Source organism: Erinaceus europaeus, chromosome 8, assembly GCF_950295315.1.
Source record: "Erinaceus europaeus chromosome 8, mEriEur2.1, whole genome shotgun sequence".
NCBI lineage: Eukaryota > Metazoa > Chordata > Mammalia > Eulipotyphla > Erinaceidae > Erinaceus > Erinaceus europaeus.
This window is the reverse complement of record NC_080169.1, coordinates 11511207-11535492: the sequence shown is the minus strand read 5'-3', so window position 1 is coordinate 11535492 and position 24286 is coordinate 11511207. Positions and strand designations below refer to the sequence as shown.

Genomic DNA, 24286 nt, shown 5'->3' with positions numbered 1-24286 from the left:
TAAGAGTAGTGCTGACACATGCACCCGACTGGTAGTGTCCTGGTGGGGGGACAGGGGTTCCTCAGTCCTCACACAACTGGACAAGACCCAGTATAGGCCACATGTGCTGGGCCACTCACTAAGGAGCCTCAACCTGCCACAGCTGGCTACTGGGAGAGGAGCCCAGGCCATTAGAGGCTGAGCACCTGCTGGCTCTCCAGTCTGAGGGCAGTAGGAGTAGTTAAAATAAGAGACTAAAGGGGAGTCAGGCGGTAGCACAGCGGGTTAAGCGCAGGTGGCGCAAAGCACAAGGACCAGCATAAGGATCCCGGTTCGAACCCCGGCTCCCCACCTGCAGGGGAGTCGCTTCACAGGCGGTGAAGCAGGTCTGCAGGTGTCTATCTTTCTCTCCCCCTCTCTGTCTTCCCCTCCTCTCTCTGTTTCTCTCTGTCCTATCCAACAATGACGACAACAACAATAATAACTACAACAATAAAACAACAAGGGCAACAAAAGGGAATAAATAAATAAAATAAAATATTTTTTAAAAAATAAGAGACTAAATTGGGGCCAGGCAGTGGTGCACCTGGTTAAATGCACATTAAAGTGTGGGAGGACCCAGGTTCAAGCCCCTGGTCCCCACCTGCAGGGGGAAAGCTTCACAAGTGGTGAAGCAGGGCTGCAGGTGCCTCTCTGTCTCTCTCCCTTTCTATCTTCCTCTACACTCTCAATTTTTGCCTCTAATAATAAAGAAATAAAAGATTAAAAAACAAATAAGATCTTAAAAAATAAGAGACTAAATTGGTTGCTAGGCAGGGGCTGGACAGTGGTGTACTTGGTTGAGTGCACACATCACCAGGCACCAGGTCCTGGGTTCAAGTCCATAGTCTCCAGCTGTGAGCAGGCACTGAGCCCTAGCAATAACCCTCATGGCAATTAAAAATAAAGAGATGATAGATAGATAGATAGATAGATAGATAGATAGATGATAGATAGATAGATAGACTAGTGGGGGGAGGCTGGGAAGATGGCATAATGGTTATGCAAAAAGACTTTTGTGCCTGAGGCTCTGAGGTCCTAGGTTCAACCCCCAGCACAGCTGTAAGCCAGAGCTGAGCAGGGCTCTAGTTTAAAACTAAACAAAAAAAAAAAAGAAAGAAAGAAAGGAGAAGAGAAGAGAAGAGAAGAGAAGAGAAGAAAAGAAAAGAGGGTGGTGGTGATTCTTATTTATATCCATCTGCACACCTCCACGCATCCTCTAAAGGTAAGTGGTGGGTCCAACAGAATCAGCCCTCCCCTGGCCTGGGACCTACAGGCCCCTCTCTGCATCTACGCGGACATCAGTGGGTGCAGGCACATGGTGGGGCAGTGCCCTGCATGGCTAGTCTGAAGCCTTGGATTTCTCTCCTGTGGAGCAACGTCAGCCTCCCAGAAGATGGCTGCCGGGCCAGCATGCATGGCAACTGCTGAGGCCTGAGGCGCAGAGTTGGGACCATGAGGGGCTTCGGGGACATGGCACTCAATCCTATGTGGGTGACCTGTGAGCCTGATCTGCTGGCATCCCCACTGGCATGCCCCCCTGAGAGCACCAGTGTCTCACCGTGTAGATGAAAATATCGTTCTCGGCACCCAGGCCCTGGCCCCACGCCAACCGGCTGAATAGCTCTTTCCGGAACTCCCATTTTAGCAGGATGGCACAGCGGAAGAAGGTGAACTTTGTCTTCTGTGGGTGCCAAGCAGAGAGATACGGGTCACCGCCCTAGCCATCAGCAAGACCTAATCCTCCCCAGGGGACCCTGAGAGGAGTGGTCTTCTGCAGACCCCGTCTTGAGACACTGAAGGAAGGGCTCAGGTCCTGCCCAAGTTTGGTGGGGAGGGAAGGGCTCCACCATCTGTAGGAGGGAACCCCCACAGTAGTGTCTTCACTCCCCAGACCTTGGAGTGTGGATGTATGTGGAGGGGAGGGGTAGGGGAAGGGGCATCTCTTTATTTCCATGAAGGCTCCAGAGAGGCTGAGGACACCCCAGCACCTTAGAAGGTAGCTGCATTTATTTATGGTAATTTATGTTAATATAGGGTCAGTAGGGTGGGCCCTGGGAACTGAACTGACTTCTGTCCCTGTAAGAAGAAGAGATGGGAGTAGGGAAAGTGCATCTGATAGAGCACAGTGCTACCAAGCACAAGGACCCATGTTCAAGCCCCCAGTCCCCACTCCTGAGTGAGTGGTGAAGCAGGGCTGCAGGTGTCTCTCTTTCTCTTTCCCTCTCTATTTCCCCTCCCTTCTTACTTTCTCTCTGTTCTATTAATAAAAATGGAAGAAAAAACCCAAAAATATGGCCACTAGGAACAGTGGATTTGTGGAGCAGGTACTGAGCACCAGTGACAACCTTGGTGTGGCAAAAAAAAAAAGGGAGGGAGAAGGGAGGGGGTGGGTGATGGTGCTCTCAGTTATTAAGCACGTACCATCATATGAAAGAATCCAGGTTCCAGCCCCTGCTCCCCACCTATAGGGAGGACACTTCGCGAGTGGTGAAGCAGGTTAGCAGGTGTCTGTCCTTCTCTATCTACCCTTCTCTCTCAATTTCTTTCTGTTCTGTCAAGACTGAAAGCCAATGAAGGCCAAGACTGGCTTATGATGGTGCTGGGAATTGAACCTCAGACTTTCAGGCAGAAAAGCCTTTTGCAGAACCATCATGCAACACCACCACCCTACAACTTTTTTTTTCTTTTATTTCAGAATCTGGAAACAGGTAGACTCAAGAAAACTGCCCCCATGGATAGGCCAGCCCATCCTTTCTCCTGATGAATGATGGCCAGGCATGGTTCTTCCCATGCAATCATAGGGCCTCACTCTGGTCTCCACTGATAGAGCTGAGTCCTCCTAAGTTGCCTGCCAGCCCGCCCCTAGCTCCCAGGAGGGGTTCTCGGTCAGGAGGCAGGTTCAAGCCACTCACCATGACCACTTTCGGGCAGGAGTCAGCCATGTGGAAGAGCAGTGGCACTAGGGCCTGGAAGGCATGACACTGGAGCATCTGGTGGAACTTCTTACCCCCGCTGTGAATGACGTCTCCGTAGAGGAAGATGGCTCCTCCCCGCACATCTGACCGGTCCTGCAGGAGAAGGGCAGCTTTCCGTCATGCAGGCAGCATGCTGGATGGAGCGCGCAGCCAGTGCCCTTGTTCCCCTCAATCTTCTAGTGCCTCGAGCAGCTAGTATTTGCCTCACACTCGCTCCTCCAGCTTAGGGCCAATGCCCTCAGTCTTCCACACCCCTTCTACCTCCCCTCCAATGAATAAGCAACCCTCTAGAACCTGACACATCTGCCTTCTATCTTCCTTGCTCCTCTTGCCCCCACCCCTACTGCCAGTGGCCTTCTGCCTCCTCCCAGAGAGGCTTCTTTCCTTCCTTAGTGATATGCCTGAGGGGTAATCACACCCCCACTCCTGGGGCAGATGAGTGTGAGGCCCTTTAGGTTCCTGATTATTCAACAATTTTTTTCTGCTTTATAGCTTAATGCTTTTCAGCTACCAAACTGCAGATGCTTCCATGACAGATGCTTCACTGAACAGATGACCTCACCAATGTGTCCTGAAACCACATCTCTCCAGAGTCCTACCCCACAAGGGAAAGATAGAAACACACTGGGGGTATAGGTTGACCTGCCAGAGCCCATGTCCAGCAGAGAAGCCATTACAGAAGCCAGACCTTCCACCTTCTGCACCCCATAATGATCCTGGGTCCATGGCCCCAGAGGGATAAAGAATAGAAAAGCTTCCAATGGAAGGGGTGAGATGCAGAACTCTGGTGGTGGGAATTGTATGGAATTGTACCACTCCTATCTAATGGATTTGTTGATCATTATTAAATCAACAAAAAAAGGGGAGGGGGAAAGACTAACAATGGTACCTTTGCCCAACCAGTGCTGGGATGTGGGGCAGACTGACTGGTGCTCTTCTGCCCCTCCCGCTGGCCCAGCTCTTCAGTACCCAACACCAAGCAACAGGCAGTGTCATCTGCTACCTCACCTCTAGGAACTGTACCATCTCCATCCACCCATGACTCCAACCCCATGTCCAATCCCAAGCTCCCTTCTTACACCGTCTTCACAGCTGCCCTGCAGAGGCCCAGCCTCAATACCCTCCCTGCCAGTGAGTTTAAAACCTCTGCCCTATATTTCTGCCACCCTACTCATATTCCTTGGGGCTGTCCACAGGGTCTTTCTGAAGAATGAACTATTACTCCCCCCACCCCCGGCAAATCCACTTGCAACCTGCATCCCTGCTGCCCTTGAGCTGGGAAGCACATTTGGCCTTAAAGCTGCTTCCCCCAGTTGGGCTCCCAGCTGGGATGCATCACTGGACTTTGCCCACAAGCTCCCAGAGGTAGCAGCCTCTGCTTGGCTGATTGGCTATCAGGGTGGCAACCCATCTGGCTGCTCTGAATAGCAGGGAACAGGCAGGCAGCCTTGGTTGTTCTGATAGCTGAGGATAGCGACCTTAGCTGTTCTGACTGATGGGTTGAGGGACTCTCACATCTTCAAATAGGTGCAGCAGGTGCTGGGCCATCTTGAGGCTGGCAGGGCCTATGCCCTGTGAGCCCAGGGAGCGCAGGATGTCACCCAGAAGCAGCATCAGTCCCAGGATGTCATAGGGCTCAGGCCTCAGGAAGCTTTCCAGCATCCCAGTCAGCTGGGCCCGGAGCAGGGCCACCTGTTAGGAGACGCAATGCCCACGCCCTGGCTTGCCCTGAACTTCCCGCCCTCCCTGCCCACCTTCCCCATCCATCCACACCACGTCCTCCTGCGAGGATGCAGCATAAGATTTGTGCCCCACTGGTTCATCTATGACTGAGGCTGTCAGCCCTGCCCATGCCCTGCCTCCCTTTCTTGCTCAGCAGTGGACCTTAGGTCCAGTCCTTGCAGGATGGTAGGACAAGGACATGTTCCAAGGGACCCAGAGGAGAAGAGGAGGATGAGCACCCCCACCCAGAGATGTGTGTGTCCCCCACTGCGGCTGGCCCACCAGGGCAAAGGATTCTCACTCCAGAAGGAGGCCGCAAAACTCCTTCCAAATCAGAAACGCTAGGGCCTCCCCCCAGCCCTGTGCATTCAGCGGAGCCTGCCAGCTACTGCTACTTGGGACGTAATTTGTCCTTTCCATCTACCTCTCCAGTTCCACCTGCCACTGAAGCTCTTTTCAAATGCCTGCTTCTCCTGGAAAAAGAAGGCCTGGGCCTTTGAGAGGGATGGGCATTCTTCTTCTCACCTTCTTTGGGCACATCTGCACACTGCTGAGGCCCTTCAGGCTCAAGGCTCGAACCAGCTGGTTGGACTTAGTCAGACCCAGGTTCAGGAAGTTCCCCATGGTTCTTCGAGATGCATACTGGGTGATCTCTTGACTGTGGAGAAACTGAGTAGGAGTGGTCAGGTCAGCCTGCTGACCAGTTATAGCTGCTAGGGAAACATACGCCCCCTAGCTCTGTGTAGGAAAATAGGTTTGACAGAGAGAGGCACTTCTGGGAAGCAGAATGATCTGACTCAGGAGGCACAAGTTAGGATGCCAGAGGCCGGGTGGTAGTGCACCTGGTTGAGCACACATGTTACAATGAACAAAGACCTGGGTTCGAGCCCCTGGTCCCCACCTGCAGGGGGGAAGCTTTGTGAGTGGTGAAGCAGAGCTGCAGGTGTCTCTCTTTCTCTCTCCCTCTCTATCTCCCCTACCCTCTCAATTTCTGGCCATCTCTATCCAATAAATTAAGATAATTTTTAAAAATTAAAAAAAGAAGTTGGAATGCCTGTATGTTGAGGGGTGGGAGTGGAAGTCCAGTTCTCTAGCCTTCTTTCCAAGGGACAGAGAGTACCAATGGGGAGCAGGGTGGTGCAGGGCTGACCTCTGTGATGAGAAGGATGCCTATGATGTTATCCCGTTCCTCGGGGCTCTTCAGGGAAATGAATGCCTGCCCCAGGACAGCCTTGACCTCACAGTCATAGTGGGCCATGGCCCTGTCAGATGCAAGAAGTAGGCACAGTGGATGGCCCTGAGGGCTCTGTCCTTGGCAGGGGAGACCTTCTCCCATCCCCCTGCCCTGGACCTTGCCCACCCAGGAAGCAGGCACAGGTCACTGAGTTTGGAGTTCAGGGTCCCAGTGTGGCTCCTCCCAGTCTTGATGATGCTTACCTAGCCAAGAGGGTCACACCCTCTGTGTAGGTTTCCATGCGTTCAAAGAGCTCCCAGCCCTGCATCAGCTTAAGGTAGGCAAACACCTCCCAGTAGTTGGTGGTCCAGAAGAGACCCTTCAGGGCCTCCAGACAGGTCCTGGGTGGGAAGATATTGGGAGGGGCATACACTTCTTCTGGGTCCTGGAGGATTCCCTCCGCCTCCAGGAATCTCCCTCTTCACTGCTGCTCAGTTCCCAGGTAGGGTCAAAGTTCCCACCTTTCTGGGTCCCTAGTGGCTGTGGTAGCACTGGAAAGCAGCAAGTAGGGGCTGTGTCTGACCTGCAGGGGCTGAGAAACCGTGTTTCTAGGATGTCCTCCTGGTAGTCGGACAGGTCCTCCACCATGTCCAGCTCGAACAGGTAGTGAAGCTGACTGAGCAGGCCCAGAAGGATGCCCGCAAAGGCCCAACGCACTGTGGCCTTGTACTCACGGATGTAGAGGAGCTCGTAAATGGTGCCCAAGGCCTACAGGAGGAAACCAAGTGGGGGCCACATGGGCTGCCACCCATGGTCCCTGGCACAGGTCTGGGCACCCCATGGTCTCAGCATTGATCTTTGCTCGGGCCTTGCACCCTCATACTGGCTGAGCTAGTGGAGAGAGAGTTCTGGCGGATCCAGCACCACCCGGGGATCCAACATGGAGACCCTGTAGTAGGGGCCAGGCAGTGGCACACCTGGTTGAGCATGCTCATTACAGTGTGCAAGGACTTGGGTTCAAGCTCCCGGTCCCCACCTGCAGGGGGGAAAGCTTCACAAGTGGTGAGGCAGGGCTGCAGGTATCCCTTCTTCTCTCTCTCTGTCTCCCCTTCCACCTCAACTTCTCTCCATCTGTATCCTATGGTGATTCATCCCAAGCCTCCCCTACACACACACACACACACACACACACACACCAGACACTGGATGTACTGCTCACCAGCAGGGAGAAGAGCTCGGCCCGGGTGTTGATGGTGATGAGGTCCCTGGAGGGCCGCAGCTTCAGCTTCATGTACAGTAGGATCACCACCTTGCGGGCCAGCTGCTGGTTGTTGGCCAGAGCCTTCCACAGGGGAATGAGCTGCCTGGAGAGGCAGGAAGTCCAGTCTCCCCAGCTGACCAGACTCATGAGTCAGAGGAGCCAGAGGCCCAACCCCCCAGACCAGCAAGATGGCTTGCTAGGTCTGTATACGTTGAGGTCACTGGGCACCTGCAAATGTGACTTATTCCATCTGAGGGTTCAAGAGGCCAGTGACCTGGGTTGCCTGCTCTAAGCCTCGAGGTCAGGCCTGCTTTCCTCGTATCCCTCATTGCATGGCCCTAGGCCCATACCTAAGTTGTCTCCACACTTGTAAAGTGGGGTTCCTACCCAGCAGGGTTCATAAACAAGCTAGGCAGAGCCAGACCCTCTGTGAGTGCTGCAGGGTCCACCTACCTCTTCCCTGTGGCCCCCAGATGGGTCCAAGCTCCCCTAGAGCTCTGGGTCAAGAAAGCCCCAGACTCTGCCTACTTGGGACCCTCAGTCTTCAGGGGTTCACACCCTGGGGATCAGCAGAAGAAGTGTGGGTTCCATGCAGACCATGACGCATGGATAGAAAGCCAACCTCTGCCCAGGCATGAACTGCATACTGGGCCCGGGGAGCTGGCAGGAGCTGTTTGAGGACCATTCAGCATCTTTGCATCACCCAGGTCCCTCCAGTCCCTCCAGGCAAGGACTCTCTGAGGGACACTTCCATGTGCTGAGATCTTCTATGCTGGGACTGTCAGAGGCTCATTTAGTTCTTCAGCCCAGACCCCTTCAGGAGACCCCCCCACACACTGTCCCTGATAGCAGAGTCTTAAAAGGAAGGCAGACTTCTGCTTTTTCAGGAACAGAGTCTGTCCAGGAAGTGCCTGGACTGGAGGTCTGTGGGTCACAGAGATGGGTCCTGGACCCTAGCTGACTTACCTCTCTGAGGGGTGGCCCAGAGACAACATCACAGCAACAGTCTCCTGGGTGTGCTGAGTCCCCAGGACTGTCACAGCCTTTATCATGGTTTTCTGGATGTTCTTGAACATGATGCAAGGCAGTTCCTGGAACAGCCCGTGTATGGTCTCAGCCACCTGCAAGGAGTGATGGGTGGGGGAGGAATTCAGAGCAGCTCTTGCTTCCGGCCCATGCTGAGAGTGGACCCACCTCCTCTAGGGCAGCTTGAGTCTCTGCCCACAGAGTGACTGGGCATCTGCAGGGGCACAGGGTCAAAAAGTGGAGAGGGAAGATCCCACCACTGCCTTAGTCTCACCCCAACTCGTCTTTTTCCTTGTGAAGATGGAAATCATCAACCTTGAGGATCTGATAGACTTGACCCACAGGACAATGGGCTTGACCCACAGGTCTGGGAGCTTTTCCAGTGGGAGTGTTCACGTGGGTTATGGACAAGTCTGCCTGAGGGACAATTACATCCCAGTGGGAGTAACTGCTCATGCTGACCCAAGCTGCAGGAGGCAGAGCATTGCTCCCCAAGGGGAGCTGGCCTGGGGTGACATCTATAGACGGAATGAAGCAGTGATCCTAGAGGTGTCTCTGAGACTCGACACTGCTGGCAGGGCCATGCTATAGAAAGCACTGCCCATGGCCAGGACCACCCTTGGGATTAGCTGTCCATGTACCCTGGATGGCCGCTGGACAGAGGTGTGTCATGGGGGCCAGGTGGTGGTGCACCTGGTTAAGCACACACATTATAATGTACAAAGACCCAGATTCAAGCCCCCGGCCCCCACCTATGGGGGAAACTTCATGAGGGGTGGAACAGGGCTGCAGGTATCTCTCTGTCTCTACCTCTATCTCTCTCTATCTCCCCTCCCCTCTCAATTAGTCTGTCTCCAGCCAATAATAAATAAAAATATTTTTAAAAATAGAGAGAGGTCTGTCACACACGCATGCTGTCCTGCTCCCCCTGCCCTATCTTGCCCCAGGCTTCCCCTACCGGGTCCTCCCGGTACCTGCAGGCAAGAATAAAGCCATACTGTCCACAGCCCCATCCCACCTGCTCAGATTTGATGAAGTTGTTTTCAAAGATGGTCAGGAGAAGCTGGGAGGCCAGCTCACAGCGCAGGTGGTTGTGGCTACAGAGTCCTTGCAGAAGAGTGAGCAACATCTGTGTGTGCTGGGCCATGGTCAGGTTCTTATTCAAGGCCTGTCCAAAGGGGCTGGGTTGAGGGCCAAGAGACCCTGCCTGGGATTGGAGACCATCAGGGGATGGGGGCGCAACTCTTTTCCAGAGGTCACCGGATGCCGGTATACAGATATGCTGTGCAGGTGTGGGGTGAAGCGGTGCAAAGGATTTCTCACCACAGTTATGCAAGATGGGCTTCCCTCCAACTGGCTAGTGCCCCCCCATGCCCCAGCTAGCCTCAGCCATTTACAATAGCTTAGAGGCATAGCTCGCACAAGCTCTCCACCTCCCCTGCTCTAGATAGTGGGTTTTTGGGGGTGGTGGTGGTGGTAGTGGTGATGGGCATAAGCACCTTTGTCCAGGGGATCTGGTACCCACCCCAGCCACAAGCTTTAATTGGAGACTGGCTGGGCCACACACATCCAGCTCCTGTTCAGGAAGGCCCCAAGCCTCTATGTGTGTAATCAGAAATATAGTTAATCCACAGATCTGGTTGCAGATCTCAGCCTTACTCAGCTTTTCCCTGCCCTGCCCCCTCCCCTCATTCCTCCTGAGAACACTTCCTGGGCCTTGGTCAACAGCCCCAGGGTTCCCATCCAGGAAGAACCACCTAGAATGATAGGGTTGCAAACCCAGGCCTCACTAGGAATTCACAGTGGAAAGCCATCTGCACAGAGGTGCCCCAAGAACAGACGTGATAACAGGCTCAGTGACTCCCTTGGAAGATAGGAACACTGAGGCACAGAGGCCCAATGGCCCACCCAAGGCTACCGATTCATTTGGGAGCAGCACTCAGACTTCAACCCAGCTCTTGCCTCCTTGTTCATCCAGCACTCAGAAGGTCCAGACTGAGGAGACTTCTGAAGAACATAGACAGACCAACAAGAGAAGGGAGACTGACCACTTGCTGGCTTGCAAACAAGGGGCCATGCTGGAGCCAGGACCATCCAGCAGCAGCCTAGTCACCAGGGACAAGCAGAGAGAGCCTGCCATGGGTAGTTCTAAAGACTCAGGGGGAAGGGTGCCAGGCGGTAGCGCACCTGGCTAAGCGCACACATTACAATGCATGAGGACCCAGGTTCAAGCCCCTGATCCCCACCTGCAGTGGTGAAGCAGGGCTGCAGGTGCCTCTCTGTCTCTTTCCCTCTCTATCACCTCCTCCTCTTCTCAATTTATCTGTCTCTATCCAATAATAAACAAGTAAATAATATATATCAATACATCTTAAAAGAGAGGGGGAAAGACCTTCAGAATCTGTGGCTCTAAGTGCTGGATCTGGCCCAGTCAGAGTCAGAGGCTGGCGGGAGTGGGGAGAAGGGTTTGAAGGGCAGAGGAGAAAGGGCCCCTCCCTAACCCAGTATACCCTGTGTGGCCTATGTAGGGGCTCCGGTGGGGTGAGCAGGCACATGGAGTGGAGGACACTCTTTGGGGAGCGTGAGAAGTCATTTTGGAAGCAGCTGGCTGACTGCCATCCTCCTTTGGCCCTCTTACCTTCACCACAGGGTCAAACTTCACCTCTGGTTCCCTGGAGGTCTTGGCTTCATAGTTCTTCAGTTTATTCAAATGCATGAACTCTGCCACACTGTCTGTCAGGGCACACTCCATCAGGAGGCCTCCCACAGCCTGCGATGGGGCACCCCTCCTTCCCACCCCCGAGAAGCTGAGAGCCGGGGGCAGGCTGGGTCTCTGGCCCCACAGTCGCTCCTCCTTGCTCACCCCTCTTACCCTTCTGCTGCGTCAGGAGGAGGAGGAGGAGATAGACACACTGGCGGGAATGGCTGCGAATGACCTTGTCTTGGTCCCACCAGAGCAGCATCAGCAGGCCAATCTGGTGGCCTAGCTCTGAGGGCATGGCCTCTTTCTGGGGATTAGGGTGTTGGGGAGAGCATGCCGTGAGCCACACTGCACTGGAACCCATGGTGTTAACTGCCATGATCCCTCCTAACTTCCCAATTCTCATATCATAACTGTCCTCCATACCTCAGGGGCAAGGTGCCAGCTCAGCCTCTGGAAAGAAACTCCTGTCCCCACTCTTGGAAGGGTCTGCACCTCTGTGACCCCAGCTTCCTTCCCTGCACATGGTGGTGGCTCCTTGCTTGTGATATAGTCCCAGACTGTTGCTATTTCCAAGTTCACATGTGTATATGTCTCCATGCCTGTATGTACATGCTCATCTTCCTTCTGGCTGTTTAAAGGCTTTTTTTTTATATAGTTTTTCCATAGTACCATTGTTTCCCAGCAATATTGGCTGAGATAGGCGTCTGTGTGGTTCTTTTTTATTTTTTGTTTTGTTTTGTTTTTCTGCCAAAGTTTTCCTGGGGCTTCACACCTGTGTTCCCAGTAGACTCTTTTAAAAACTATTTTTGTGGGGGTCAAGTGGTAGCGCACCAGGTAAAGTACACCTAGTGTGAAAAGCGCTAGGACCAGCACTAGGATCCTGGTTCAAGTCCCGGCTCCCCATCATTAAAGGAGTCGATTCACAAATGGTGAAGCAGGTCTGCAGGTGTGTCTATCTTTCTCTCCTGCTCTGTCTCCTCTTCTCTCTCAGTTTCTCTCTGTCTATCAATAAAACAGGAGGAAATGGCCACGAGGAGCAATCAATTTGTAGTGCAGTGGTGCAATTTGTAGTCCCACCAATAAGTTGAGGCAAGAAAACAAAACAAAAAACTATTTTTGTTACTTATCTATTTTAGAGATAGAGAAAGGAGAGAGAGAGAGAGAGAGAGAGAGAGAGAGAGAGAGAGAGGCCAAAACACTGCTAATCTCTGACTTATGTTGGTGCTGGGGATTGAATCTGAAACCTCAGAATCTCAGGCATAAAAATCTTTTGAATAACCATTATACTGTCTCCTCAGCCCACCATAAACTGTTTTGTTTTATTTTATTTTATTTGTTTTCCCACACATGGGGTAAGATACAGAGAGAGGGAGGGAGGGAAGGAGGGGGAGAGAAAGAGACACCACAGCATTATTCCCCTGCTTTCCAAGCATTATCTTTGCACAGTGCACCTGTGTGGCAGCCAGGAGTTGGAGCCTGGGGAGCATGCAGTGACACAAATTGCACTGGGACTCTTGTTGCCACTACCTTGGTTTAACCCTCCCCCCTTTTTTTTCTTGTACCAAAATACCCCAGTTCTTACAGGGCCGCAAAATTAGGCACGTGAAGCAGCAAAGCCTATTTCTCTGGCCTCACTCACTTCCTCTGTGTCAAGACACAGATGTTACTGCAGCCTGGGCACCTCAGGTCCCCTCTCCTGGAACAATTCAAACCCCTGTATACCCTCTCTACACTCAGTAAAGCACACACATTGCCATATACAAGGACCCAGGTTCAAACCCCTGGTCCTTACCTACAGGGAGGAAGCTATAGAGAAATGGGGCTGCAGGTGCCTTTCTCCCTCTCCATCTTCCCTTCCCTCTCAATGTATCTGTTATGTCAAATTAAAATACAAGCAAACACATGAATAAATGTATTTGTTTTCTTAATGTATTTATCTACTATTGGGTAGAGACAGAGAGAAATTGAGAGGGGAGAGGGAGATAGAGATGGAGAGAGATAGAGAGACACCTGCTTCACCACTAGTGAAGCTTTGCCCCTGCAGGTGGGGACTAGGGGCTTGAACCCAAATTCTTGCACACTGTAGGCTGTGTGCTTAACCAGATGCTCCACTGCTTGGCCCCAATAAATGCACTTTTTAAATGTAACCTTCTACCGCACATCTGTTCAAATACTCCTCCCCCCTTTCATTTTGACTGTTGTCAGGACTTCATTGCTCTCAACTTTTCTAGATAGAAGGGGTTGATGTTAGGAGAGACCCTACAGAACTGAAGCTTCCCCCTGGATCCTCATACTCCCACATGATGTATTGGGGGGCTAAACCGGGGTTGCCTGTATGGCAAAGCTGGAAACACCCCCCCCCCCCCAGGTAAGCTATCTTGCTGATCCAGATATGTACGTCTTAATCAGGACAATGCTGACCTTGTATGCTTTGCTGATGAACTCTTGGATTTCAAACAGGGCAAAGTGCCAATCGAAGTTCTGAGGGGCCAACATATCCCTTATCCATATTTTCCAATTACGTTCACTCTGCTTTGTGAACAAAAGCACCTTTTCTCCACCTCTCTCACTGGAGATATTGACCATTCTGTGCCCAAAGTGCTTCATTGTGCATTTGCTAATAACAAGACCATTTACTTATGTAGTCACAGTGTATTTCTTGAAATCCCGGTACTATCAGGACATTTCAGTTTGGAGCAGGGAGATGACTCAGCAGTAGAATGCCTGCCTTGCGTTCATGAGGTCCTGGGTTTGATCCCTATCACTGCATAAAAGCAAGATCCCCCCCCCCCAAATATAAATAGTGGAGTGGTATTTTGGTGTCTTGTCATATTTTTAAAAGAGAAATTGAGTTAGGAAAGTAGCTCCGTGGTATAATGCATCTATGTGACTCAAAGTTCAATCTCCAGCACCAAATAAGGAAAGTTTAATTTAAGGGGGCCTGTTGGTGGTGGTGCACCTGGTTGAGTGCACATGTTACAATGTGCAAGGACCCAGGTTTAAGCCCCCAGGCCCCCCCTGCAGGAGAGAAACTTCACGTGTGGTGAAACAGCATTGCAGGTGTCTCTCTGCCTCTCTCCCTCTCTATCCGCTCCCCTTCTCAATTTCTCTCTGGCCTATCAAATAAAATAAAGAAATTAACAATTTTTTCCTCCAGGGTTATCAATGGGGCTCAGTGATTCACTATGAATCCACTGCTTCTGAAGGTATTTTATTTTATTTTATTTTATTGGACAGGATAGAGAGAAGTTGAGAGAGGAGAGGGAGAGAGACAGAGGACAGAGAGACAGCTGTAGACCTGTCTTACCACTTGTGAAGTGTCCCCCTCCAGGTAGCGGCAGGGGACTCAAACTGGTGTCCTGTGCAAATCCTTGAGCTTAGTACTACATGTGCTTAACCGCATGTATCACTACCAAGCCTCCAAAATAACATTCTTAAAAAAGTTGAATTCAGCATTGATATACTGGTGTGATATTATAATCTAACCCGCCACTCACAGAGTTCTTCCCTTGTCCCGGTACTATTCTCCGTACACACACACACAGATACTTTCCCCTTACACTACATTTAGTAATATATGTACGTTATCTCTCTCTCTCTCTCTCTCTCTCTATATATATATATATATATATATGTATATTAGTATATATTACTATATATTATATAGAAAGATATAATGTACATATCTCTATACATATATGTATATATATAGAGAGAGATGGATTTATATATATATATATATAGAGAGAGAGAGAGAGAGAGAGAGAGAGAGAGAATGAGAGAACTGAGACATAGAGAGGAGAGACACCTGCAGCATTGCTCCACTGCTCATGAAGCATCTTCCCTCCTACAGTGAGAACCAAAAGCTTAGATACTGATCTTCATGCATGGTAATGTGTATATTCTACTAGGTGAGCCACCAGAGAGCCCTATTCTTCCCCCCCCCCTTTTCTTTTTATCAGATCACTGTTCAGCTCTGGCTTATGGTGGTGCAGGGGATTGAACCTGGAGCTTTGGACCTCAAGCATGAAAGTCCCTTTATATAAACATTATGCTATCAACCCCCACAGCCCCTATTCTTTTCTTTCATTCTTTCATTTATTTATTTTTAATGATCTACATTTACCGGATAGAGACAGTCAGAAATTGAGAGGAAGGCTGAGATAAAGAAGAAAAAAGACAGAGAGGCAACACTGCTTCACCCCTCACAAAGCAGATGGGGACTGGGGGGGGGGGGGTTTGAACCTGGGACCTTTCGCATTGTAACATGTGCGCTTACCCAAGTGTGCCACCACCCAGCCCCAGCCCCAGCCCCAGCCCCAGCCCCTGTTCTTTTCTGCAGATGAGTTCATCACCTTTATTCCAGTACCAGGTGCTGCCAAGGCCGGACATTGGCAGAAGCAGCACTCCCACCTGGCCACTTCTTCATCATCATTTGGGTTGTCCTGGGGCCTCTGCACTCACTGTCCTCACCTCCAGGTTGGGCTGTTCCCTCTACCTGCATGCCTTTCTCCTCGGTGGACACCCAGCTTTCTGCCCTCCTTCTTTCAAGCTTTCGCTCGCTCATAAGCACCTTTCCTTGTGATCTTCCCAGACCCACCTAGTTGAATGACAACCCCCAGCAGGGGTGAGAGCTCCCTGGGACCTGCGTCTCATCCCCCTCGAGTCAGTGCCCAGTGCCTTGACTGCAGGAGGTGAGTCCAGTGCAGAGGTGAGAGTCCACCTCCCGACTCCTCCCTGCCCCCGCCCCCAGGGTCAGGTGACTTACAGTGAGTTTCAGGTTCTCTACCACATGCCGCAGGAGCAGGAAGATAGACTGCACGACCCGCTTACGCTCATGGCTGCTGTCTGACATCAGCCAGGGCTCTGTGTGCTGGGAGACAAGGGAGGCAGGAGGGGGTGGGGAAGGTGTGGGAAGGAAGCTGTCAGTCTACCAACTCACCCCCTGCTGCCCAAGCATGCTGCTTGGTCTGGGTGATAGAGGAGGGGTGGCAGCCTTTACCCTGGCTGTCCCCTGCCCAGCTCTCTCTGGAGAGGCTAAGACTGGGCTCACATCAGAGATCCTGGTTCTTGAAATCCCAGAGCTCCTGGGAGTTCTGGAGGCCAGTGGCATCCTGTGGAGCCTGTGAGCCCCGTCTGCTTGCGGCTGGCCCTCCCTGTCCCCGGGTTCCAGAAGAGAAGATCAGAGTCCACTGACTCCTTGACAGATTCCTTGCGTCTTCTGAAAGGCTACCCACAGTCCCAAGGAGAGGTCAGCAGGGTCCCAAGCAGACCCTCTTGGCGCCTAAGTCCCACTCTCAAGTGGATGAGCAAAATAAGGCAGTCACCCTCACCTGCAGGAGGAAGCAGATCTCATCCAAGCTCTCATTCTCTGAGATAAAGTTCTGCAACAGCAGGTTCAGTGCATGCATGGACTTCTGATACAGCACCTGGCAGGAAGCAGTGGCCACCTAGGGTCGCACAACCTGGCCAGACCCGCCCACCCCTCTCCCCTCTGCCTAACACAAACTATGGCTCCCACATGTGTGCCTTCCCCCAACCCCAGGCTGCACTGGATGTGACTGACTGATTGATTGATTGATTACTGAACAGAGACAGAGTGAAATTGAGAGGGGAGGGGGATATATATATATAGAGAGAGAGGGGGGGGGGAGAGAGAGAGAGAGAGACCTGCATCCCTGCTTCACCACTCATGAAGATTCCCTTCTGCAGGTGGGGACCAGGGGCTTGAACTTGGGACCTTGTGCACTGTGGTGTGTGCACTTCACCAGGTGCACTGCCGTCTGCCCCCTGATGCTCATCTTTCTTTGCACTTGTGCACTGCTGTCCAACAAGGGCTAGTCCTTCTCTCTCCTCCCTCTTCAGTCCTTTTACTCAGTCTGGGGACAGTTTGAGGCAGATATCTAGCTCAGCAGACAGGCACTTTTTGAAAAGTTAGATGTATGCACACCACATGGCCCTGATAACTAACTCCTTGGCATTTACCCAACAGAAATGAAAAAAAAAAAAAAAAAGTCAGCTCAATGCAAAGACCTTTGCACAGATAGCTGCTTTGTTTATAAGAACCCTAAACTGGCAATGGTCCAAATGTCCATCACCTCGTGACTGGATCAACAAATGGTGTGCTCCCTACTCAGTGGCAAGGAGTAGGCTCAGGGGTCAGGAGTCAGCTAGCCAACCTAGTTGAGTGCACACTTTACTATGTTCAAGAAACCAGGTTTGAGGCCAGGCAGTGGCATATCTGGTTAACTGCACACATTACAGTGCACAAGGACCCAGGTTCAAGCCCCTGGTCCCGACCTGAAGTCAGGCTGACCCAGGCTTTCTCCTCTGTCTGCTGCATGGGAAAGCTTGACCAATTGATCCCATGAAGGAACACGCCACTCCCCTTGCCCCAACACACACACAAGCACACGCACACACACCAGGAAGGGCTCTGGGCACAAGGCACACACCGTGACATCTGAGATGTCTGGTTCTGACTCCATGGGTGGCAGGCAGCTCTTCAGCTTCTCCGTGGGGGGCAATGTGTACATGCTCCGCAGGCAGGTCTCCAGGATCTTGGACTTGACAAGGGGCTTGAACTGAGGCCGCAGGTTGCTAGAAACACAGAAAAGATTCTAGACTTGTGCAGTGATGCACAGCCCGCAGTTGGAGGAATGCAAAGCTTGACTGGAGTGGATTCTCAGACCAGGAGTTGAAATGTAAGAGTGAATCTGGTTCCAAGCAGTCTAGACTCCGGGGGTGGGGACAGGGTGGGACTGTGGGGAAGGATGGAGGGAAGCTACTGTGGAGCAGAACTCTGGTGGTGGGGTCAATGTGGAATTGTACCCCTGTTACCTTTTAATTTTTGTAAACTAATATTAAATCACTAATTTTAAAAAGTGTGAAAAAAAGGAGCAGGGGGTGCCAGGCGGTAGCACAACAGGTTAAGCACAGGTGACGCAAAGCGCAAGGACCGGCATAAGGATCCCGGTTCAAGTCCCTGGCTCCCCACCTGCAGGGGAGTCGCTTCACAATCGGTGAAGCAGGTCTGCAGGTGTCCATCTTTCTCTCCCGCTCTCTGTCTTCCCCTCCTCTCTCCATTTCTCTCGGTCCTATCCGACAACAATAATATTAACAACAACAACAATAGACAACAATGGCAACAAAAGGGAAAAAGTGGCCTCCAAGAGCAGTGGATTTGTAGTGCAGGCACTGAGCCCCAGTAATAACCCTGGAGGGAAAGAAAGAAAGAAAGAAAGAAAGAAAGAAAGAAAGAAAGAAAGAAAGAAAGAAAAGGAGCAGGGAAAGGAGAGGAAGGAAGAGGGGGAGGAGGAGGACGAAGAGCAGGAGGGCGGGGTGGGTGGTGGTGCACCTAGCTGAGTGCACACATTACAGTTTGTAAGAGCACAGATTAAGCACCCTGCTCCCCCCATGCAGGGCGAGGCTTCGTGAGCAGTGAAGCAGTGTTGCTGCTGCTGTCTCTCTTTTTCTCTCCCCTTGACCCCTCTTCCTCTCTCAATTTCTTACTGTCTTCTCAGAAAGGAGGGAAGAAAAGGGATTTTTTTTGGTCTGAGGTCATTGAAACAAGTCCGGTTCATGGTGAGAAAACCAAGTACCTTGCTGAGTCAGTTTGCTGATGTGATTAGGCAGAAAATTATCCACTCATGGCCAGTGTAATATTGATGTAACATGCACACAAGTATATGCAAATGTCTGTGTGTACACCATGGATGTGTGTGAGCAGACAAATGGAGTAGGGGTGCCTAACTTTGACTTCCCCTAATAAAACACTGCTTTGAGCAAAAAAGAAAGAAAGAAAGAAAGAAAGAAAGAAAGAAAGAAAGAAAGAAAGAAAGAAAGAAAGAAACCGAGGACAACAAAGAGGAATGAGAAGAAAAAGGAGAAGGAGGAGAAGGGTCTGTGAAAAGCACATCGTCTCACAGGCACCCAGCTTACTTCATCATCTCAGGGGCCACGCCAGTCATTTGTGTGAAGACTTAATGGGTTATTCTGGGTTCAGTGCTATGAGATGATGGTTAAGTTTGGGACAAAGTCAAAGCCCCAAGTATGACCAAGGTCAAAGTGTGACCAGAGCAGGGTCAGAGTGTGAGCAGGGTCAGGGTCAGAGAGTGGCATGGGCTACATCAGAGTGCAAACAGGGTCTGGGATCAGATTGTGAGCAGGGTCAGGGGTAGAGTGTTAGCAGGGTCAGGTCAGGGTCAGAGTATAAGCAGCGTCAGGTCAGGGTCAGAGTGTGAGCAGGGTCAGGTCAGGGTCAGAGTATGAGCAGGGTCAGGTCAGGGTCAGAGTGTGAGCAGGGTCAGGTCAGGGTCAGAGTATGATCAGGGTCAGGTCAGGGTCAGAGTGTGAGCAGGGTCAGGTCAGGGTCAGAGTATAAGTAGGGTCAGGTCAGGGTCAGAGTGTGAGCAGGGTCAGGTCAGGGTCAGAGTATGAGCAGGGTCAGGTCAGGGTCAGAGTGTGAGCAGGGTCAGGTCAGGGTCAGAGTATGAGCAGGGTCAGGTCAGGGTCAGAGTGTAAGCAGTGTTAGGGTGTATGGCAATGGTAACAGCCTACAGTGAAGGAAAAACAAAGCAAATTATCTGCTCTCACCCAGTGTAGCCTATAGCTTAGTCCAGTGCACCTCCTTTGACCCTTATTTCCCTGAACTCATCTCATGCCCTACTCCCTACTCCTTGGACGACCTGTTTGGCTTCATCCTGTTCCCCAGGGGGAGTTACCTCAGTCCTACAATGGCCAGAATGATCTTCTGCCGGAAGAGGCTGACTAGGTAATTGGGCTCCTTCTCAATGATGTACTGGAGGGCGAAAGCAGGAGCCAATGTGATTTGGGTTCAAAGGTGTGCACCTCCTTACACCCATTCCCTCCCCCTTCTCTCTGTGAGCCCCTGTGGACAGGGGCAGGGTCACTCACCAGGAGACACTGGACCAGTTCTGGGATCTGTGTGAACTTGTAGTTCCAGGTGCTGTGCTCCCGCTTGAGAGCTCGCAAGAGCATGATGGTGGCTGAAAGGAAGCTACTTTTGAGGATGTCATCCTGTTTGTGCACAGGTGGACAAGAAGTTAAGTCAGGAGCAGTAGCACAGACAGTCTATTGATAAACAATATAAATGGGATGAAACTGGAGGACTCAAGTCTAGATAAAACCAAACTGAACTGGAGGTACCATTCCAGACAAGTTCCAGTGCACTATTGTGTGGTGGTTTTTGCTTGTTTTTTGTTTATAGAGGCAGAGAGAAATTGACAAAGAAGGGAAGAGAGAGTGAGAGAGAAAGCAGACACCGGCAGCACTGTTTCACCACATGTAAACAGGTACCCCCCCACACACACACACACACTGCAGGTGGAGAGTAGGGCTTAAACCTGGGTCCTTGTACATAGCGCTGCGTGCATTCTACTGGTTACGCCACCCATCCTGCACCCGAATGTTTTCTTCAAGTCCCTAAACATCCACCACTGGGATGAAGGCAATTCTTGAAGCCCAAGACCTCCAGGGTTGAACTTTGAACTTTCCCCAAGAATCAGACCAGCACTGGCTGAATCGCATTTGCATATGGCAGATCCAGCCTTCCCCCACCCCCTGCAGCTGTGGGTCCAGGCTCTCACGCAGTAGCTGCAGGAGAAGTAGTACACCATCCTGGAAGCAATGTTGTCCACCCAGGGCAGGATATGCTCCTTCGTGTGTATGGCTATCTGCCCGTAGCAGAGCAGGGAGGTGCTGCCGAACCACTTCCAGTGTATGTCAGGATCCTGTTGAGGACCAGGAGAGCAAATGTTGGGGATGCCTCTAAGACCTCCTACCACAGGAACGATAATCCAGCCATGGGCTCCAAATGGTCTGCTCTTGTCTACTGCACCCCACCCCTGCATGTGGACCTGCTGTCCTCCTGCCTCCCAGGATTTGCTTCTCTTCTTTTCTTCCTTGAGTGACACCAGCATAGCAGCCAGGTAGCAAACATGGACCCCGTCAATGTAACTCTCTAGGTACAGTGGGGGGGGGGGGGCTGAGACCTGCCTGGTCACACTTATCACCTGAGGTCACCCCATAGTCCCCAGGAACAAAGCTCCACTGGCCAGGCCATAACAGAGAAGGTCTGAGCACCAAATTCAGAACACCCAGGCTCCAGTACCACCATGGCCCCCCACACCCCCGCCTCTCCATGCCCCTCCTACCTGGCCTTCTATAGGTGCAAAGGACCATCTCAGGAAGCAGGTGTGGCCCACGTGTTCCATAACTGTCCACACCTTTTCCAAGTGTGAGATAGATGCTATGCCGATGGTCAATGCAATGCCCTGCAGTCAGAGGCCCCCATGAGCCTGCCCTTAAACCACAGTGCCAGGTAGTCTGTTCCCATTTCCCTCCTGTGGGCCTTGTAGGGTCACAGGCCAGCCCTGTCCCTGCCCTGCTGAGTGCGCACCCAGTGCCCTGTGCTACCCTAGGCCAATTAGACCTGCACCAGTACCTTACTTTGGAGACTAATATCTGGTTATTGTTTTTGGTTTTGTTTTTAATTGCCACCATGGTTACTATTGGAAGTCACTACCTATACAAAAAATGCGCCCCTCCTGATGATATCTCTCTCTCTCTCTCTCTCTCTCTCTCTCTTCCCCTCTCATCCTTTCTTCCTTTTTTAGATAGTGGCAGAAAGGTGGGGACCAGGGTCTTGAACCCTGGTCTCTGCACATGGCTTCTTCTTCTAGCGTTTGCCCGTCTGCACATGGTAAAGTGTAATCTCTACTACTGCCCAACCCCCCCATATGTGGGTATTGTGAGGGTCCCCACAAAATCACAAGAAAATGAGGGGTCATGAGTGAGAAATGGCCAGAGCCCCTGAGGTTGGCAGGGCTCTAGGGATATTTGACCTTGGCCGCTGGCCTGGCCCTGAGGAACCTACCTCCCGCTGACTGGACATCTGATGCGACAGCTGGAGGAGACCAACCAGATGGCTGCTCACCACCTCAATGACGGCGCACTCTCTGAGCAGCAGTCCGTAGATATAGAAGAAGAGCATCTGCGTTCAGAAAGCAAAAGAGAGGCCTGGCAGCAGACACCCCTCCTGAGACCCAGCCAAACTACCCAGTGGCCATGCAGTTTCTTCTGTGGTGATGAGGGGACTGAGTGGGGGACATAGCCTCCTTGTCTTCCAGCACCTATGGGGAGCTCAGACCCAGTATCCCCAGCATGCTTCAGTCCTGAGCATTGGTACTCACAACAAATCCAAGATCCCCTCTGTTCCCTGGGCACAGTTTGCATGGGTACAAAAGACACACAGAATATTCAGGAATCCCACTTTATCTTCCTCTTGTTCCTATCCTTGAGTGAACACATTCCCCAGTTATCCTTATTGGCTTCCCCATTCCCTACCTCACCCTTGTGGGGGAGGCCCGTGAGGCTAGGCATCTCTGTCCCAGCTACTGTCCACTGCTACATCCCTGGGCTCCAGAAGAGGGCCTGGTTGGCTGACAGCCATCATCCAAAAAGATAAAGTGACACCATGAGGCCACTTGCTGACCCAGTATGGCCTGGAGTTTGGGAGCAACCCAGATCTGAACAGAGTCTCCTCTAGGCTTCTGGCCCCCTCCTGCATTTCCAAAACTTTCCACAGGCATAGTTCATGGCAGGTAAGTGAATCTGGAAGGGGAGGGACCTGAGCAGTCTTGTGGGAGGCACTGAGCAGCCCTGCTCAGGCACTGACCTTCTCCAAAGGCTCCATGGGGTCCAGGTTCAAGGGTGTCAGGAGGCCCTGGAAGCTGGTATCTGACACTTGCTCCTTCATGATGACCTGGGGAAAGAGTGTACATGCATATTTAGCAAGGGCTCAGGATGTCTGGGACAGAAGGAAGGGGGAATGGAGCCTCGAGTTCACTAGGAACCCCCAGGGATGACAGTCAACCCATCAGCAGGCAGAGAATATTGTATTCCCCAGAGACTGGGAGAGGGCAGGCCAGGTGCCGCCTGCCAGGGATACTCCAGCACTCATCTGGATTGACTTTTTATATTTTTTTATATTTTATTTATTTTCCCTTTTGTTGCCCTTGTTTTTTATTGTAGTAGTAGTTATTGTTGTTGTTGCTATTGATGTCATCGTTGTTAGATAGGACAGAGAGAAATGGAGAGAGGAGGGGAAGACAGAGGGGGTAGAGAAAGATAGACACCTGTAGACCTGCTTCACTGCCTGTGAAGCAACACCCCTGCAGGTGGGGAGCTGGGGGCTCGAACCGGGATCCTTCTGCTGGTCTTTGCACTTCTCTCCATGTGCGCTTAACCCACTGCACTACTGCCCGACTCCCTGGAGTGTGATTCTAACAGTTCCCCCTAGCCTTCGCACCCCACAGCCCATCTCCAAGAGGACAGAGTACATGACTCTGTAGGCATCCCTAGGAGAACCCTCCACCCTCTCCTGCTATCTCTCACTGACCTTGGGGCATTGACATAGGCTGAATTATTTTGATGGCACAACTACCTTTTATTTTTGTTTTTGTTTTTGTTTTTATCAGAGCACTATTCAACTCAGGCTTATGGTGGTGATAGTGGGACTTGAACTTGGGACCTCCGAGTCAGTAAGCTATCTCCCTAGCCCTGAGAGGGTCTCTCTTTCAGAATGGATGAGCTTCCTCCTAGTTCCTCTTCTTCCAAAGCACAGCTGTGTCCTAGAAACTCATCTTCCTCAATCACATGTACCCTATGATACTCCCTGGCCCTTGGGCCCCAACAATCTACAGCCTGAAGTGAGGGTCCAGAACCTCCTCTGCTTCACTCAAACCTCGGTGGACCTCACACAAGCCTTCACACTGGACAGGGCCTCCACATCTCCCCACAGTGCCGGGGCATATGGTGCTTCGGGGCACAGTTCAGCTGCCCCCAAGCTGTCTGAAGAATACTCAAAGGAGGCTCGAGCTGGGAGACCCACCCAGTACCTGAAGGTAACCCAAAAGAAGTGAACCTGCCTTGCCTAGTTCTTTTGAGTAACCCCCAGCTCTAGGTTGGGGATGTCTGTCTCCCCATGGTGACTTGGCCTCCCATCTGACTCATGTACACACAGTGAGTCTGTCCCAGAACCAAGTGACAAGAACTGGACATACAAACAACCCGCCATCTCCATACCTTTCAGTACCTTCTGGCCTTATGTGCTAGCAAGTGCAGGACTCCCGGGAGCCTAGAGATCCCCCCAGTAGCCCTGAAGTTGGGGGTGGTGTGGAGCCCCACCTGTCTGGGCACCTCAATGTAGCTGCGCACTGTCTTCATCACCGACGTCCTTTCCTCCACTGACATGGCCTGGATTCTCCTGACCATCACTGGCTCCCAGGGTGGGCCATCACATGAGGGCTCTACTATAACCACCCTGTCTAAGGTGTCTGCAGAGACAAAGAAGCAGAGAAGCAGATGGTGCATAGCAGAAT

The 24286-nt window shown here is 51.7% G+C and overlaps 1 protein-coding gene across 1 annotated transcript in view; it reads right to left on the bottom strand.

Moving 5' to 3' along the window:
- LOC103124604 (maestro heat-like repeat family member 5) overlaps nucleotides 1–24286 on the bottom strand; it is a 32144-nt gene that overhangs the window by 4971 nt on the left and 2887 nt on the right. Inside the window, exons 3-24 of the mRNA XM_060195912.1 lie at nucleotides 24093–24241; nucleotides 22582–22668; nucleotides 21781–21897; nucleotides 21059–21178; nucleotides 20492–20635; nucleotides 19800–19922; nucleotides 19607–19683; nucleotides 17339–17483; nucleotides 16217–16312; nucleotides 15652–15756; nucleotides 11052–11187; nucleotides 10818–10912; nucleotides 9198–9347; nucleotides 8120–8274; nucleotides 7112–7256; nucleotides 6476–6660; nucleotides 6156–6293; nucleotides 5869–5980; nucleotides 5244–5387; nucleotides 4512–4688; nucleotides 2934–3089; nucleotides 1580–1702 (exon numbers count right to left, since the gene is read on the bottom strand). Of these exons, the coding sequence (XP_060051895.1) occupies nucleotides 1580–1702; nucleotides 2934–3089; nucleotides 4512–4688; nucleotides 5244–5387; nucleotides 5869–5980; nucleotides 6156–6293; nucleotides 6476–6660; nucleotides 7112–7256; nucleotides 8120–8274; nucleotides 9198–9347; nucleotides 10818–10912; nucleotides 11052–11187; nucleotides 15652–15756; nucleotides 16217–16312; nucleotides 17339–17483; nucleotides 19607–19683; nucleotides 19800–19922; nucleotides 20492–20635; nucleotides 21059–21178; nucleotides 21781–21897; nucleotides 22582–22668; nucleotides 24093–24241 (2879 nt within the window). The remainder of the gene's footprint in view (nucleotides 1–1579; nucleotides 1703–2933; nucleotides 3090–4511; nucleotides 4689–5243; nucleotides 5388–5868; nucleotides 5981–6155; nucleotides 6294–6475; nucleotides 6661–7111; nucleotides 7257–8119; nucleotides 8275–9197; nucleotides 9348–10817; nucleotides 10913–11051; nucleotides 11188–15651; nucleotides 15757–16216; nucleotides 16313–17338; nucleotides 17484–19606; nucleotides 19684–19799; nucleotides 19923–20491; nucleotides 20636–21058; nucleotides 21179–21780; nucleotides 21898–22581; nucleotides 22669–24092; nucleotides 24242–24286) is intronic.